General features: G+C 34.6%; 1 protein-coding gene across 2 annotated transcripts in view; it reads right to left on the bottom strand.

The window, feature by feature from the left end:
• The window catches only part of IleRS (Isoleucyl-tRNA synthetase), a 430056-nt gene that overhangs the window by 290242 nt on the left and 124409 nt on the right, over positions 1-15405 (bottom strand). For both annotated transcript variants that reach the window (XM_090381523.1, XM_090381522.1), the window contains exon 8: positions 11699-11786. In XM_090381523.1, the coding sequence (XP_090237649.1) occupies positions 11699-11786 (88 nt within the window). The remainder of the gene's footprint in view (positions 1-11698; positions 11787-15405) is intronic.

Here is a 15405-nt window from a genome sequence, read left to right on the forward strand (position 1 = left end):
TCTAGTGTAAGTAGTATTTTTTATCAACTACAGGTACTACCTCTATCTACAGCACAGAAGGCTCTTTGTAAAACATTTAGCAAGTTTTCATATAAGAAAAAGAAATTGTAGTTGTTGGTGCATCAGCTTCTGTGGCCATAATGCACCTCCCAAGGTTTTTTGCAGTACTTCGATTCAAGCCCGAGGCGGGATTCGAACCCGCGACCTTTGGGTTGCCAGGCAGGCACTTTACCCACCCGGCTAGCCCGGTCGGCGTTTTCATATAAGACCTGAGTTCAATGTCTTCAAAAAGATGACTACAGCATGCATCTTGACTTTGCAGTAGAATTTCTTGTGTGCAAATTTGTGTCATTTAACCAGAATCTTCCCTTCATAACATGAAAGTGACACACAGATGTGCGTTAACTTCATTATCGGTGCAAGTTATTATTTCAGATTTGGTCTGTATTTTTGAGGAACATGGCATAAGAACCAAAAATGTGTTCCATTAACAACAGCTTGATATCAGAATGGTTGTTACCTTCCAGGTCATACTAGCTTTGCAAAGGATTCAGAAAATGGCAAAGGTTATTTACATGCTCAGCCAAACAATAGCCAAGCCAAGGAGATTCTTAACAAATATTTCCTGACAGAATGATTTTCCATCATTTCACATACATGTGGCCTCCACATTTACCAGAATTAATAATATATTTTTGATTACAGGGATAACTAAAATCCTAAAGCTTCAAACTGAAAGCGACTTTAATTTGAATTAGAACCATCCCAAGCAACTTGTCTTCATCGGTGAACAACCATATTCAATGTGCTTCAGATACTGTTGAAGGTCATATGGAAGGAATGGTGTAAAGTCTGTATGACTAACAAAGTTCTCTGGCAGCCATTTTGTTTTCACTTTTTTTTTTTTTTTTTTTTTTTTGTTGTTTCTTTGTTAAAAAAAAAAACAGCCATCCCACACCTAGTGGCACAAACTCTTAAATATGAAAACCTAAAGCATAATATCTAGAGCATATGCTTAAATACAATAATATTCCACACAATCTCAACTCTTTCAAATAAGTATTTCTGAAGATATGAAGCCTCAAACCAAAGCAGTTATTTTATATTCATTCTGTATTATGCTGCATAAAAGCTACTACAATAGACATATCTTTCAGTACATAAGTCTATTCTATTGGTAAGTTCGCTGACATTAAAATTATACAACATAAAAGTTTATTTTTCGAAACTTATGCTATTGTAAATTTAAAGATTTATTTTATCAATAAAATACAAAAGTATGCAGGGATACATGAATATACCCAACCAGATTTCAGAATATATTTATTTGTTATTAAAAATATGAAAATAAAATCGAAATAACTTCGATTAAAATGTACAATAAAATATTTGTGTAAAATATTTAAAATATAACAAATTAAAATTACACTGAATTTTATTAAAAAATTCAAAATATAATGAAATCAAATCAAAAACATAGGAGCTTAAGCTGTTAAGCAGAGCTTAACAGCTTAAGCTATTAAGCTGTCTGTGCCACTGTTCAAGATACGGGACAGAAATAAAATATTTTTTGATATTACTATTGTTGGTTGGTGTAGTATTTTGTATCCTATCCTTAGCCTGTACCCTAATTCGATTTATTGTGGCAAGGGGATAACACCTATTTAAGAACCTGCTAGTTAATATTTGTATTTCTGAGCCCAAAGCAGATTCCGTCGTTGAATATTTATAGGCATTTAGAAATTGATTAAAGATAGTCGATCTTTTGTAGGTGAATGGGTGATAGCTATTATAATGTAGAAGCATACCGGTGTTTGTAGGTTTTTGATAGATGCTAAATTGTATTTTATTCGAGTCCCGAGTAAGCGTGAAATTTAGAAAGTTTAATGACTTTGTATCCGTATCCTCTCTTCCCAATGTAAATTTGAATGTAAATTTGAGTCTAGAATGAATATTATTAAACGAATGTAATATGTATTACAGCTCTGATTCATACTATCTAATTCATTTTTTAAACTCTTATTGACTATTTCATTCACTTCCTGTCTCTCCAGGTGTAACCTATCGATACACACAATTATGTGGGATTTTTTGAATGGCATGGTGCAAAATTACATTAAATCAACACTAAGATACTCGGCCCAAAGTTACCATATTTCTTTTCTAAAATATTGCCTTCAAAACAACATCATTCCGAAGTTTTCCAGGGTTAATTTAAATCAAAAAATTTCAGGCATAAAACAACTAACACTGGTCATATCGTGTAATATTGTTAAGCTTGCCTTAAAATCTCGATATTCGAATAAACAAAAATACCTTTCCCAAGTTAAGAAGCTTCGTGATAAATTAAAAAATTATCTACATCCGAACAATTGGTCTGTATTGAAGACCTCCATAGATTTGCGACGGGAAGCACAAGCCTCAGAAATAAAAAACAGACACATTAATAAATTGCGAACATTATCGGATAGGTCAAGACACGTTCGTCCGAATTCTAACACATTGTCTTGGGCTTGTGACCAAGTACATATGAGTTGGGTGACAAACCCCCACAGGCACACAACGTACTACCACAGAATATGTCAGCTAGGTCACGAACACCCTCTCACCCAGTATTCAATGAACTGACATATCAACAGGTTACAAATTTTTCCTCGTGTACGCTATCGCAGGACCAGATTTCACTTTTATCTAAAGATTTCACTAAATTATAATTTATCACCTCGAAAACTACCTAAAAAACAATGCTTAATTGATATTGAATTTGGACTTTAATGTTCCACAAAAAGATTTATTTATTCAACAAGTTAACCAAGTAGTGAATAACATAAAAGAAACGCAACTTCCTAAATTGAATACACATGACAGTTCAGCTTTACTAGAACTTCAGGGAAATAAGGACATTATTATAGAGAGGGCAGATAAAGGAGATATGGTGGTAATACTAGATAAACCTGATTATATTAATAAGTTAGATTCAGTTGTTTCAGATACCTCCACTTACCTTGAAGTAGACCCGGCACTGTTTACCAATTTGGTCAATCAATACAATAAAATGTTAACCACGTATTGAAAAAAAACGACTACATTACTATGGCCCAGTTAAAGGAATTGAAGGCCAGAACATACAATATTGATGCACTTTTCGGTCAGGTAAAATTATACAAGACTGGATTTCCTATTCGATCTATTGTTTCCTACAGGAACTCGGCATTTTCATCCTTAGCCACACATGTATATAGCATTATAAAACCTTTTAGACAGGTAATACAATTTGGAATTAAGAACTACGATACATTATTTAATAATCTTAAACACTGTAGACTTGGCAACAATGACAATTTATTCTCACTAGATGTTACCTCGTTATATACGAATGTAAATGTTGAATACACATTAGATATTATTTGGGATATGTTAAATAAAAACTCGACACTGATTAATTATACGAAGCTACCTATTAAGGAAATTTTTCACTTGATTAAACTATTAGTCGAGGCCAACTATATTACCTTTTGAGACAAGGTGTACAAACAAATTTTTGGATTGCCAACGGGTTTGAGCCTGAGCAGCTTAATGTCAGAGATCAATCTCTCAACGATTGAGCAGATACATTTGACACCTTTTCAACCAAGGATCACATACTATGGGAGGTATTTAGACGATGTTCTAATTATTATTGATAGTTTAATAAACTATCAATAATAAATGAATATTATTAAACATTCGTTTAATAATATTCATTTTAGACTCAAATTTACATTGGAAAGGGAGGATATGGATACAAAGTCATTAAACTTTCTAAATTTCACGCTTATTCGGGACTCGAATAAAATACAATTTAGAATCTATCAAAAACCTACAAACACCGGTATGCTTCTACATTAATAGCTATCACCCGTTCGCCTACAAAAGATCGACTATCTTTAATCAATTTCTAAATGCCTATAAATATTCAACGACGGAATCTGCTTTGGGCTCAGAAATACAAATATTAACTAGCAGGTTCTTAAATAGGTGTTATCCCCTTGCCACAATAAATCGAATTAGGGTACAGGCTAAGGATAGGATACAAAGTACTACACCAACCAACAACAGTAATATCAAAAAATACTTTATTTCTGTCCCATATCTTGAACAGTGGCACAAACAGCTTAATAGATTCTCTAAAGATACCGAATTTAAAATTGTGGCCAGGCCAATACAGAAATTACACACCATACTGAACAACTGCTTGGTTCTTTCTGCGTTCGCAACACAAATTAATGATTTGGTATACAACATTTCTTGCGGTGATTGTGACTCGTCTTACCAAGGTTCAACACGATTTTCTCTGAATATTCGTGTAAATCAACATGAAGCCCCAGTTCGTGCTTCTCGTTCAGCAGCATCAGAATTAGCCTTTCATGCCATTAACGAAAAACATACTTTTTTTATTTAACAAGGCCAAAATACTTAATGTTCAACGTAATTGTACGCGACTATTAATTGCAGAAACCGTAGAAATTAAATTACACGAGAATTCTGTTAATGTTCAGCGGCCATATTTGATCTCCAATGCATGGACCTTTATACACATGTGCAAAGACAAATAATCACTATTTAAGTTTCAGGGTCAACCCTATTCGGTAATTTTCATTCCTGTGATCACGACATATGGTTGAAAAGGGTTGTCAGCTTCAGGAAGGAAAATTGTTTTGAATATTTTATTAGATTCTTTTTAATTTTTAATTGCATTAAATTGATTTAAATTGTGTTAAATTGGTTTTTAATTATTTATTTTTTACTCTAATGTACGTTTTCGATTTTTTCGTTTTAATTTCTGGAAGTATTCTACATACTATATTGAGGTAAACTCCTCTTATTATTTTACAAATATTTTGCTAGAGTGTAAGTTGGAGTCCCAATATTGGAAATTATTTGGAATGTGGGGTTTGTGCATCTTCGGGAGTCCACAAAATTGTCCCCAGTTGCAGTCAGTAGCATGTAACCTCCAGTACTATTTTTTTATTTTTACTATTTTTTTTATTTTTTAAAAATCCCTTTTGGATTGTGCATGGCATCTCCTGAGTAAGGAATTCACTTGCTCCTCTAATCTATTCAGAGAGGCAGAACATATTACTTTATATACTGTATTATCCCCAAGGTGTTCTAACGATTTTGTTTTTGTACTCTTCTTTGTCCATAACTACTGTATTGTGTCCTTTATTGGCACAGACGACTACAATAATTGAGCATTCTGTATATCTTTTAACATCTGAATTACTGAATTACAGTTGTTGAATTACTGATCTCAGTAATTCAACAACTTTGAAGCAAGTCTCCAATGCTGATTCCTCCAGTAGCTCTTTCAGGTTATTTTCAACCCCATAATCATCATTTTTATTAACAGAAAATGTGGAGGAGCAATGGAAAAATTTGGACTTAAATTCGACACACCTTAGTATTATTGAGATAAAGTTTACTGACTTAGATTCAAAACAAATTTTTGAAGAGGTCTTGATTATTGTTCCATTGATCTTGTTTCTGTTCTTCTTCAAGTACAAAATAAAAGCTTTGGAATACTTTGGGATAACACAATATATAGAGTAATACCTCTCCCTCAATGAATGGATTAGAAGAGAAAGTGAATTCCTTACCCAGGAGATGGAATGCACAACCCAAAATGGATAAAAAAAAAAAAACAGTGCTGGAGGTTATATGCTAGGGGCTGCAACTGGGGACAATTTTATGGACTCCTGGAGATCCACAAACTCCATGTTCCCTTACGTGCAATAATTTTCTGTATTGGGACTTCAACTTGCACTCTAGCAAAATATATATCAGCACTTTTATAACCTTTAGTGGATCACATTGAGTTTGTTACCAAGTCTGCCCAGGAGTTCACAGAATGTTTAAAAGAACAGGAAGTCAATGACGATATTTATATCCTATGACGTTGTTTCATTATATACTAGTATTCCGATAAAATTAGGAATACTAGTATATAATGAATTGACTGTGTAAAACAACATATGGAAATGTACATTAATTAATAGAACAGCACTTACTATAATACATATACGTGAAACCTTATCATAATATTTAAATTTTATTTTTATTTATAAAGATGCCATTTACAAGCAAATTTGTGGATTAGCTATGGGTTCACCAATTAGTCCACAGATTGGACTAACTGGTGAACCAGTTAAAGAACAGGAAACTGAGGAAGTCCTGCCCAGTTGCCTATTACCCTCTGAAAGAGATTTACAGATGATATATTCGCCATTCTCTCCTGGAGTGGAGCAGCAAATCAACATTTTTGGCTTATCTCAATGGATATTTCCATTTTCTAAAATTTACTATAGAGACTGAGATTAATCATCTTGCCCTTCCTTGAAGTAATGGTGAGGAAGGCAGGCTTGTGCTACAATACATTGTAAAGTGATGTGTGGGGCCAATGTACTAATTATAGGTCATGACATGCCCCCCCCCCAACATCACAGTAGTAATATTCATGCACTCATGAAGAGGGAATTTTTCCTTATCGTACAACTCTTAAGTCTGACTCGAAGTGCACTTTTCGTATACTTCACATTCCTTTCTACTCAGGGGTACTTCAGGTATCGCTAGGATTTTGTACAGTTACGATATTAACACTCTGAAGGTTTCTAGTATAAAATGTGTATCCCCCTTCAAAATTCCCCTTACCATATGCAAAGAAGTAGGGTAGTTTACTGTATACCATGTAGAAATTAATGCAAGCTGTATTGATGATGCAGCTTGAAAGACCATGTTACATCCATTAAAAATACTGCATGAGATTTCAAGATCTGTAGTCGGATGGAATCTGTCCAAATATGTTTCAACAGACACACTTTGAATAGAAAAGTGTAGATTCTTTCCTCCAAAGCGTAAGTATAATTTCATGTTTCTATTTAATATTTAACTTGACTATTGAGTTCTAAATCTTTTGTATTTTCAACATCATATTAATGAAAGTGTAAACATTCTTTAACTTAACGTTAATTGTAATTTCTTAATTTCATAGTAATTTTTATGGTGGGAAGATGTTCTTATATCCACTCCCCATAGCATTTATGGTCTCAAGATGGGGTTCGGCAAAAATTTTGAAACATCACCAGTTAGTTCGCAGGCAACTGGTGAAGTTCTCAATACTACACTAAAAAATTAATGTAGTATTGAACTTGTATTATATATGAGTTTAACAAAACCTATTTGTTAAGAATTTTCATACGGTATAATAGTGTTATTTTATTATATATATTAATATATATGTATAAATTTTACTGTATGCATGTAATGTCCTTTCCCAATTATATTAAAAGATTTATCAATAATAAAGAAAGATTTTAGCACAGCGCATCTTTTTTGAAAGATGTGCTGTGCTAGCAGAAGGATGTGACTTTTCAAAATTGACTGTAAATTATTTGACAGTAGATTACAGCAAGAGAAAAAAGAGGAAAGAACCAAACTTACTGCTCATATAGTTAAATGACAGAATGCTTATAAATATCTATCAGAATAGAACTGCTCCTCTTCAAAATTGTTCTAAAATACTAAAAATATTAGAAAGTAATGTACAAACAGGCATAGCAGAGAATTAGATGCGCACCAAGGTACCAAACTAACAAACTGAAATACGTATGTTTGGTACTTTGTTTTTATGAATGTGCAAATACAGGATTAAAATTACTAAAGAAGCTGAGAAGAAAACATCCACGATATGTATGACCGTAAGACTCTATTAGTAACTGTAATTAAAATTAGCAAGAGCTTAAAATGACGAAAGTTAAGAAGGAAAAATATGCGCTTTAGTCAAAGCTTAAATAAAACCGGCACTCACCTCATGATCCGTTTAGTTGCATGAATTATATAAAAAGGAGGTATGGGAAGGCCTCAGATTAAAAACTAAAATCATAAGTTAAAAATCTTGGGTTAAAATTAAAAATTAAAATTAAGCTCAGAAGAGGAAGTGGTGCACTGCATCACCCTCTAGTTGTCAGTTTTAAAACAGTAAACTATAAAGTTATGATTAAACAAGAATAAGGCCAATAATCGTGAACGATGAACTTTCATTAAAAACATCTTCGGTTGGCTTGATTTGATTTGATTTGATTTTTTATGGTGCATTGGCAGCTAAGGCCCTTCGGTTGGCACTAAGGAAATGAAGGATAGAGAATTGGTGTGAATATCAGCTCCCCTATCTGAAATATATCTCGCCACTGTAGAATATCAAACTCTCCAACCATTTCCAGCAGATATTAAACTCTACATCTGTTATGTTGACAATGTTCTATTAATTGGAGACAAAATTACCATCAACAATCTCTTTATTAAGTTTAATTCAATACATCCCAGATTAAAAATTAGAAACGAATAACACAATTAATTTCCTCAACTTAACCATATATAAAATGGGCAATAGACTAGGTACAAAAATCTACAGGAAAAAAAACAAACAGAGGCAAATACCTACACTTTCATTCGCATCACCCCTTTGTATAAAAAAAATCCGTTCTTTATAATCAGGTCTTTAATGCTCTAAAGTATTGCCATTGACAAGATGATTTGGCTTTTGAGTTAAAATACCTCATGGAAAAGTTTACAGCTAGGAAATATTCAGTCAAATTAATTCAACAAACTATTCTAGCAGTCCAGGATAAAATTCGTAACCCTAACAATACTGTTATAAAAAAGCTTAACATTTCAAATTGCCAGACGTTTATGTCAAGTCTTCGCTAACACAGATATTTCTTTAATTTTCTCCACTTATAACAAATTAGGAACTCCCTTTAACAAATACAAAGAAACCCACATATACGACATGGGCGACATTAATAATATAGTTTATCTAGTCAATTGCCAGTCAGGTTGCAATGCGTGTTACATCGGGAGTACTACCAATTTGATCATCCACTACTGCAAATACGCGCGCATACTACCATGTTAATAGTTTCTGAACACATCAAGGAAACACCGTGCTCTTTCAACATATGCATGCTCACAACCATAACCCCTCGGTTGATGCTGCAAATTACCATTATTAAATTAAATTCAAGCCACAAGCCCCTTCAATACGTAATGCTCATAATAGAATGGTGCCGGCTTAACACCAACCTTGATGTCCTTAACACAAACTTCCGGCTTCCTTTTCCCCAATTTGGAATCTTGCGCACATTAAAATATGTGTTCAGCAAAACATTTCGGATACTTAAAGTTCACACTGATTCTCTATCCTTTGTTTCCTTAGTGCCAACTGAAGACGTTTTTACCGAAAGTCCATTGTTCATGACTATTGGCCTTATTCTCATTTAAGCATAAACTTTACAGTTTTACGTTTTAAAACTGACAACTAGAGGATGACGCGGTGCATCTCTTCTTCCTCTGAGCTTAATTTTTAATTTTAACCCAAGATTTTTAACCTATGATTTTAGTTTTTAATCTGAGGCCTTCCCATACCCCTTTTTATATAATTCATGCAACTAAATGGATCGTGAGGTGAGTGCCGGTTTTATTTAAGCCTTGATTAAAGTGCTTATTTTTCCACTATATTAGTAATTAATAGATTCTAAACCTTACACAGGACAAGTACAGTAAACCCCCGCTATTCACGGTCGCTGATTTAATATAAAATGAAACCTAAAAAAATGCGAATTTTAAAGTGCCATGAACATTTTTCCCCATAAAAAACATGGGCGTGGCTAAAATTATCTTCACCGGTCAAAACAGCGCTCGGTGGGTGGGGGGAGAGGGGTCACAAAATCGCGAGCATGGATGTTTCTCGCTAATCCTTGTTAAATATGTGTTATGCTCTTCTCATGGAAGGTTTCGTCGTTTGCTTTTAATTTATATGCTTATAAATTGAATAAATTTATATGCTACAAAAGTGATAAATCTACCATTTTGCGGTGTAAAACAGACTTTTTCGAGTGTGTTAAAGGAAGAAAGTGACTTTACTGTGGACAAGTTCTTTCTAACCCGTACAAAAATATGGCTACGAATAACAAGGGAAATGTGAAAAGATCAAAGAAGGTGATGACATTAGCGAATAAAATTGAGTTATTAGATAAAATTTGTAATGGTGAAAGTGTCTCCTCAGTGGCAAAACATTATAAAATCAATGAGTCAACGATATGATCAATCAAGAAATTGGTAGAAAAAATCCGACGTAGTGTCCGTGAAAATGCGCTAATTGTTTCAAAAATTTGCTCTGTAACTCATGATGTTAAATTAGAAAAAAATGGAAAAAGCTTTAAATCTGTGGATAGAAGACCAAACTCAAAATAAAATTCCGTTAAGTTCACTTATCATTCGTGAAAAGGCAAAACTCCTTTATCAACACTTTAGCGAAACTGGTGATAGCACTGGCGGGATAAGTTTTTTAGCTAGCAAAGGTGCTGGTTTAAAAGATTTGTTTGAAATTTCTAATAAATATTACATTTAATATTAAATTGTTTCTTATTTTCATTTCGATGCCATATGCTTACATTTCACTATGTACTGTCTATGTACATAGTCATATTATGAAGGTACATATAATACATACATAGACAAAATTTTAGATTAGTTTTTCTTACATATATTTCATACTTTGGAACGGAACCCCTTTATTACTATGGGAGCCATAATTCAGTATTCGCGACATTTCTCAGGAACGTAACCCCCGCGAATAGCGGGGGTTTACTGTACTTTTATTTCAAGAGATTTGATCAAGAGGCACATGTTTAGAATATGAGATTGCACATTATTGCATGATTTAGATTATACCACTCTATAACAAAATTTTTGAAGTTACAGTGGTTTTCTTCATAAGTAAATATATTTTTAAAATTAATAAAAGATGTTTCACACACACATACAAGGCATGACAATAAATTTCCCAGACTGGTGCTGTTGTGGTCATGTTTGAGGAGTTTTAAAATAAATGGCAATAGCATGTTTCAGTTCATCCTATTTGTGTTAAAATAGTGCCCGGCTTCTTTATTAATTAGTTCTAAATTAATGCACTGATCTCCTATTACTGGACTGCATGTGTCAATGCAGTCCAATAATAGGAGATACATGCCATGAAAGCTACATTTTCAATTAGAAGTTCTACACAAGTTGGTTGCTCATTTAGATTCAATACATTTTATTAACTGTTCATCACAAGGTTGCTAACTGAGGATACCTGATCATGGGCGAAATAGTTCTGAAACCAGACAAAACAATGTTGTTGGTTTTTATGAATATAAGCAACTTTGACCGTGTTTCTTCATTGTGTTTTATGTCTGTAGTAACGTGTGTTCATGGGATAGTTTGCACATTGTCACAACAGTGTCTTTGAGTTTTTAATGAATAAGAGATTCACTTACTTGGAAGTGCTATTCAATTAAAAATTATATTAATAACTTTAGGCAGGCCCATGGATATATATAGTTGTTTCTAAAGAGTGCAAGCTCAAGCTATCACTGGAGAGATCATAAATGTCTGCAGACAGAAAAACAGCATTATTTTCCTAACAGAGATCAGTAAAAGTATATTACTATTTAAATATCATAGTATTTAAGTTTACTAATTGAAAATTGAGTGTAACACTAATCTGTGTAAAGTATACTACAGGAAAGGTCACAAATATTAAATATCTTTAATGAATAAATAGTGATGTTTATATAGATAATGTAAAATCTAGTCATATTTTATGTTATTTACATACCTAGCAAGAACTGTAAATTCTTCCTGATTTTTATATAGTGCTGCTAATCGTGCTTCCATTAATATATAAATATCTTCAGTTTTATTATCTAGCAAAAATTAATACAAAGTGAATTATAATTCAATATTACTTATCCAGGCAACATAATTTTAAAAGGAAATATTAATTATAAATCTTCAGTTTATCTTAGAATGAGCAATAAATTCATATAAGATCATTATAAACTATAAATATCTGTGTATATTGTGCATAAATATACTTTTGAATCAAGTGCAGTCAAATGATAATCTACGTCTGTTCACGATATATTCTACATCCAACGGGAAGGACATATGAAGTACTGATATGAGGACATAGTAGTAAGGAAAAATGATGCAAGAAAGCAAGCTTATATGGTATCAGCCAAAAAAAAAAAAAACAAAAAACAATTTGCCCATCCACACCCTCCAAGAATTTATCTAGTTCTTGTTTGAACTAGAGAACTAGTTCTCGTTTGAAATTATTCAACCCATCCACTTCCACAACAACAAATGGAAGCCTGTTCCAACAATCTTCATTTGATTTGATTATCAGCAGTGATTTTTCATGCATTAAGAATCTGCAGATAAGTGAACCACTAGGTGGCAGTCATCACAGTGTGCTGAAGTGGGATTTACTCAAAGAGGTAACTACCATTAGGGGTAAAGGGAAGGGTTATTGCTTTCGTAAAGGCGACTACGATGGACTGAGACAGTATTTAAATTCTATACAGTGGGACCAACTGATGATGTTACCAACAGCAAATGCAAAATGGGAAGCATTCAAAGAACTTATCTTGGAAGCTACTAGGCTTTACATACCAACTAAGAAATATTGTTCAAGGTTTAGGTCTAAATGGATGTCAGATGAACTGATGAGGCATATGGCAGAGAAGAAACGTGCATGGGATACATACAAATTAACACATGACACAGAAGCCTATGATAGATACAAGTTGATCTGTAACCAAGTTACAAAGGAGGTTAGGCAGGCGAAGGCAGATGACGAGAAATCTCAAGGGATGCAAAGAAAAACAGCAAAGAGTTCTTTACTTATGTATACTCTAGAAGGAAGGGGATGAATCAGATTGATCCACTTGATATCGATGGGTCAACTGTTGATGATCCTGCTCAGGTAGCTAACAAACTAAATGAATATTTTGCATCGACATTCACACATGAGGAGTTATTTAGTGAGGGGAAAGCCAGAGGTGTATTCAACTCTAGCAGTAAGCTAGAGAATCTTGTAATAACTGAGAGTAAAGTGGAGGAGAAATTGTTGAAGATAAACACAAGAAAGGCACCCGGGGTGGATGGGATCTATCCAGTTATATTAAAGGAGGCAGCAGAGGAAGTAAGCAAACCCTTAGCCATAATTATGAGAGTTTCCTTGGACTCAGGGGAGGTACCCACAGACTGGAGATGTGCAAATGTGACCCCAAATCACAAAGGAGGATCAAAGGCTGACACAAGCAATTATAGACCTGTGAGTTTAACTTCTGTTCCAGGAAAATTAATGGAGGCACTAGTTAAAGAAGCACTGCAGGATCATTTAGACAAGACTTCAGTTATAGCTCAGACACAGCATGGTTTTGTTAAGGGGAAGTCTTGCCTGACCAATTTGATTGGATACTATGATGCAGTCACAAAGGAACTGGATGCAGGGAATAACTTTGATATTATATACTTGGATCTTAGAAAGGCTTTTGATACTGTTGCACATGGAAGACTGCTGCACAAATTGGAGCAGTGTGACATTGGAGGCAAATTGCTGCTGTGGATAAAGGGGTGGCTGAGGGGGAGAAGACAGAGAGTGGTAATCAATGGACACTGCTCATCGTGGACTAATGTTATTAGTGGAGTCCCTCAGGGGTCAGTGTTGGGTCCATTATTGTTTTCTGTATTCATAAATGATATTGATGATGGTATATCAAAGCTTAATGTCGAAGTTTGCAGACGATACAAAGGTAGGCAGGGTTGTCAAGGACACTACTGACACTATGCTGCTGCAACAGGATCTGGAAAGGTTGAGCAGATGGGCTGAGAGGTGGCAAATGAAGTTTAACATTGACAAATGTAAAGTACTACACATGGGAAACAGCAACCCCAGAGCAACGTATCAACTCTGTGGTACTACACTGACAGTGGTAGAGAATGAAAGGGACCTGGGGGTGGTTGTGCAGGCAGATATGAAGTTCTCTGAGCAGTGCAGACGGGCTCATGGTGTATTGTCAATGATATATAGGAATTTTTCTAGAAGGGATAAGGAGGTGATTATTCCCTTGTATAAGACAATGGTCAGGCCAACCTAGAGTACTGTATACAGGTCTGGAGGCCTCATTTCAAGAAGGATGTAGAGCAGCTGGAACGAGTACAGAGAAGGGCAACAAGATTAGTGAATGGAACAAAGGGGTGCTCTTACGAAGAAAGGCTTAAGTTTTGCAAATTACAGTGTCTGGAGACTAGGCACCAGTGAGGTGATCTGATAGAGGTGTATAAAGAATTGAATGGTTTGAGCATGCTCAATGCTGATGGGATTCTTCCTCTTGCTCAGAATAATCACCTGAGAGGGCATAAATTCAAATTGAGGAATGACAGATGTAGGATAGACGTGCAGAAATTTGCCTTTAGCCAGCGAGTGGTTGGTTGGTGGAACAGACTTCCATCCCTTGTCATGGAAGTTGATAGCCTAAATAAGTTTAAGGCTCAGCTGGACAGGTATTTTGAACGAACAGAGGGGTGAAGTGGAAGTGTTTTTTTTTTTTTTTTTGGCTGATGCTGCATAAGCTTGCTTTCTTGCATCAAATGCCTCTACTAATGCTAAATCAACCACTCGCCAATTGAAGGCAAACTTCAACACATCTAACTTGCAATCATCTTTCCTCAACTTGAATTTGTACTCTCATGAATGTGTAGTCTCAGCAAGTGGAAGAATACCATTAACATTTAGCTTACTTAATCCATTAAAGGCATTAAACACCCCAATCAGATCTCCCCACAGGTGTCTGGTCTCAAGCCATTGCAATTTTTGCAGAACCAAAGCTTTTCTAGGTAAGAGCACCCTTTTGTTCCCCTCTCTGCACCGGTCCCAGCAGATCTACATTCTTCCTAAAGTTAGGCCTCCAGACCTGTATATAGAGCTCAAGATGCAGCCTAACCATGGCCTTATACAAAGGGACAATCACCATCTTATCCCTGCTAGCAAAGTTTCTGTATATCATTGACAAAACCTCATGAGGGGCTTTGTAAATTTTTTCATGTCAAATCACTGAGAAAAGTACATACATTGAAAATACCAAGCAAGCCTCCCATCACCCAAGCCATAGCTTATATGTGGTTCATGATTTATCCTTTTCTAACTTTTGCTGTTCTTAAAACAATTTATTATTTAAAAAATGGATTTCAAATTAAACACAACTCAAATTTGAGAGCGCAATGCCACTTGGCCCTATTCAAGAGCAAATAGACTTTTGATTCATTGTTCATCCCACCTATCCCAATGGGTGGTGGTAGGCGGTGGGCTGGGAGGTGGGCTCTACTGTCTAGCTTTAATTGCGCTCTCCTTTTAAACACAGAGTAAACAAAATTATTAAAGTAAGTGAATTTCCATTTATCCACGAACATGTTCTAGAGGAGCTGCTGTTCTAAATTTCCTAATGATAACTCTAGTCAACTTCTAACATCAACATA

This window comes from Mastigoproctus giganteus, chromosome 9, assembly GCF_048544385.1.
Source record: "Mastigoproctus giganteus isolate SK-2022 chromosome 9, ASM4854438v1, whole genome shotgun sequence".
NCBI classification, from domain to species: Eukaryota; Metazoa; Arthropoda; class Arachnida; order Uropygi; family Thelyphonidae; genus Mastigoproctus; species Mastigoproctus giganteus.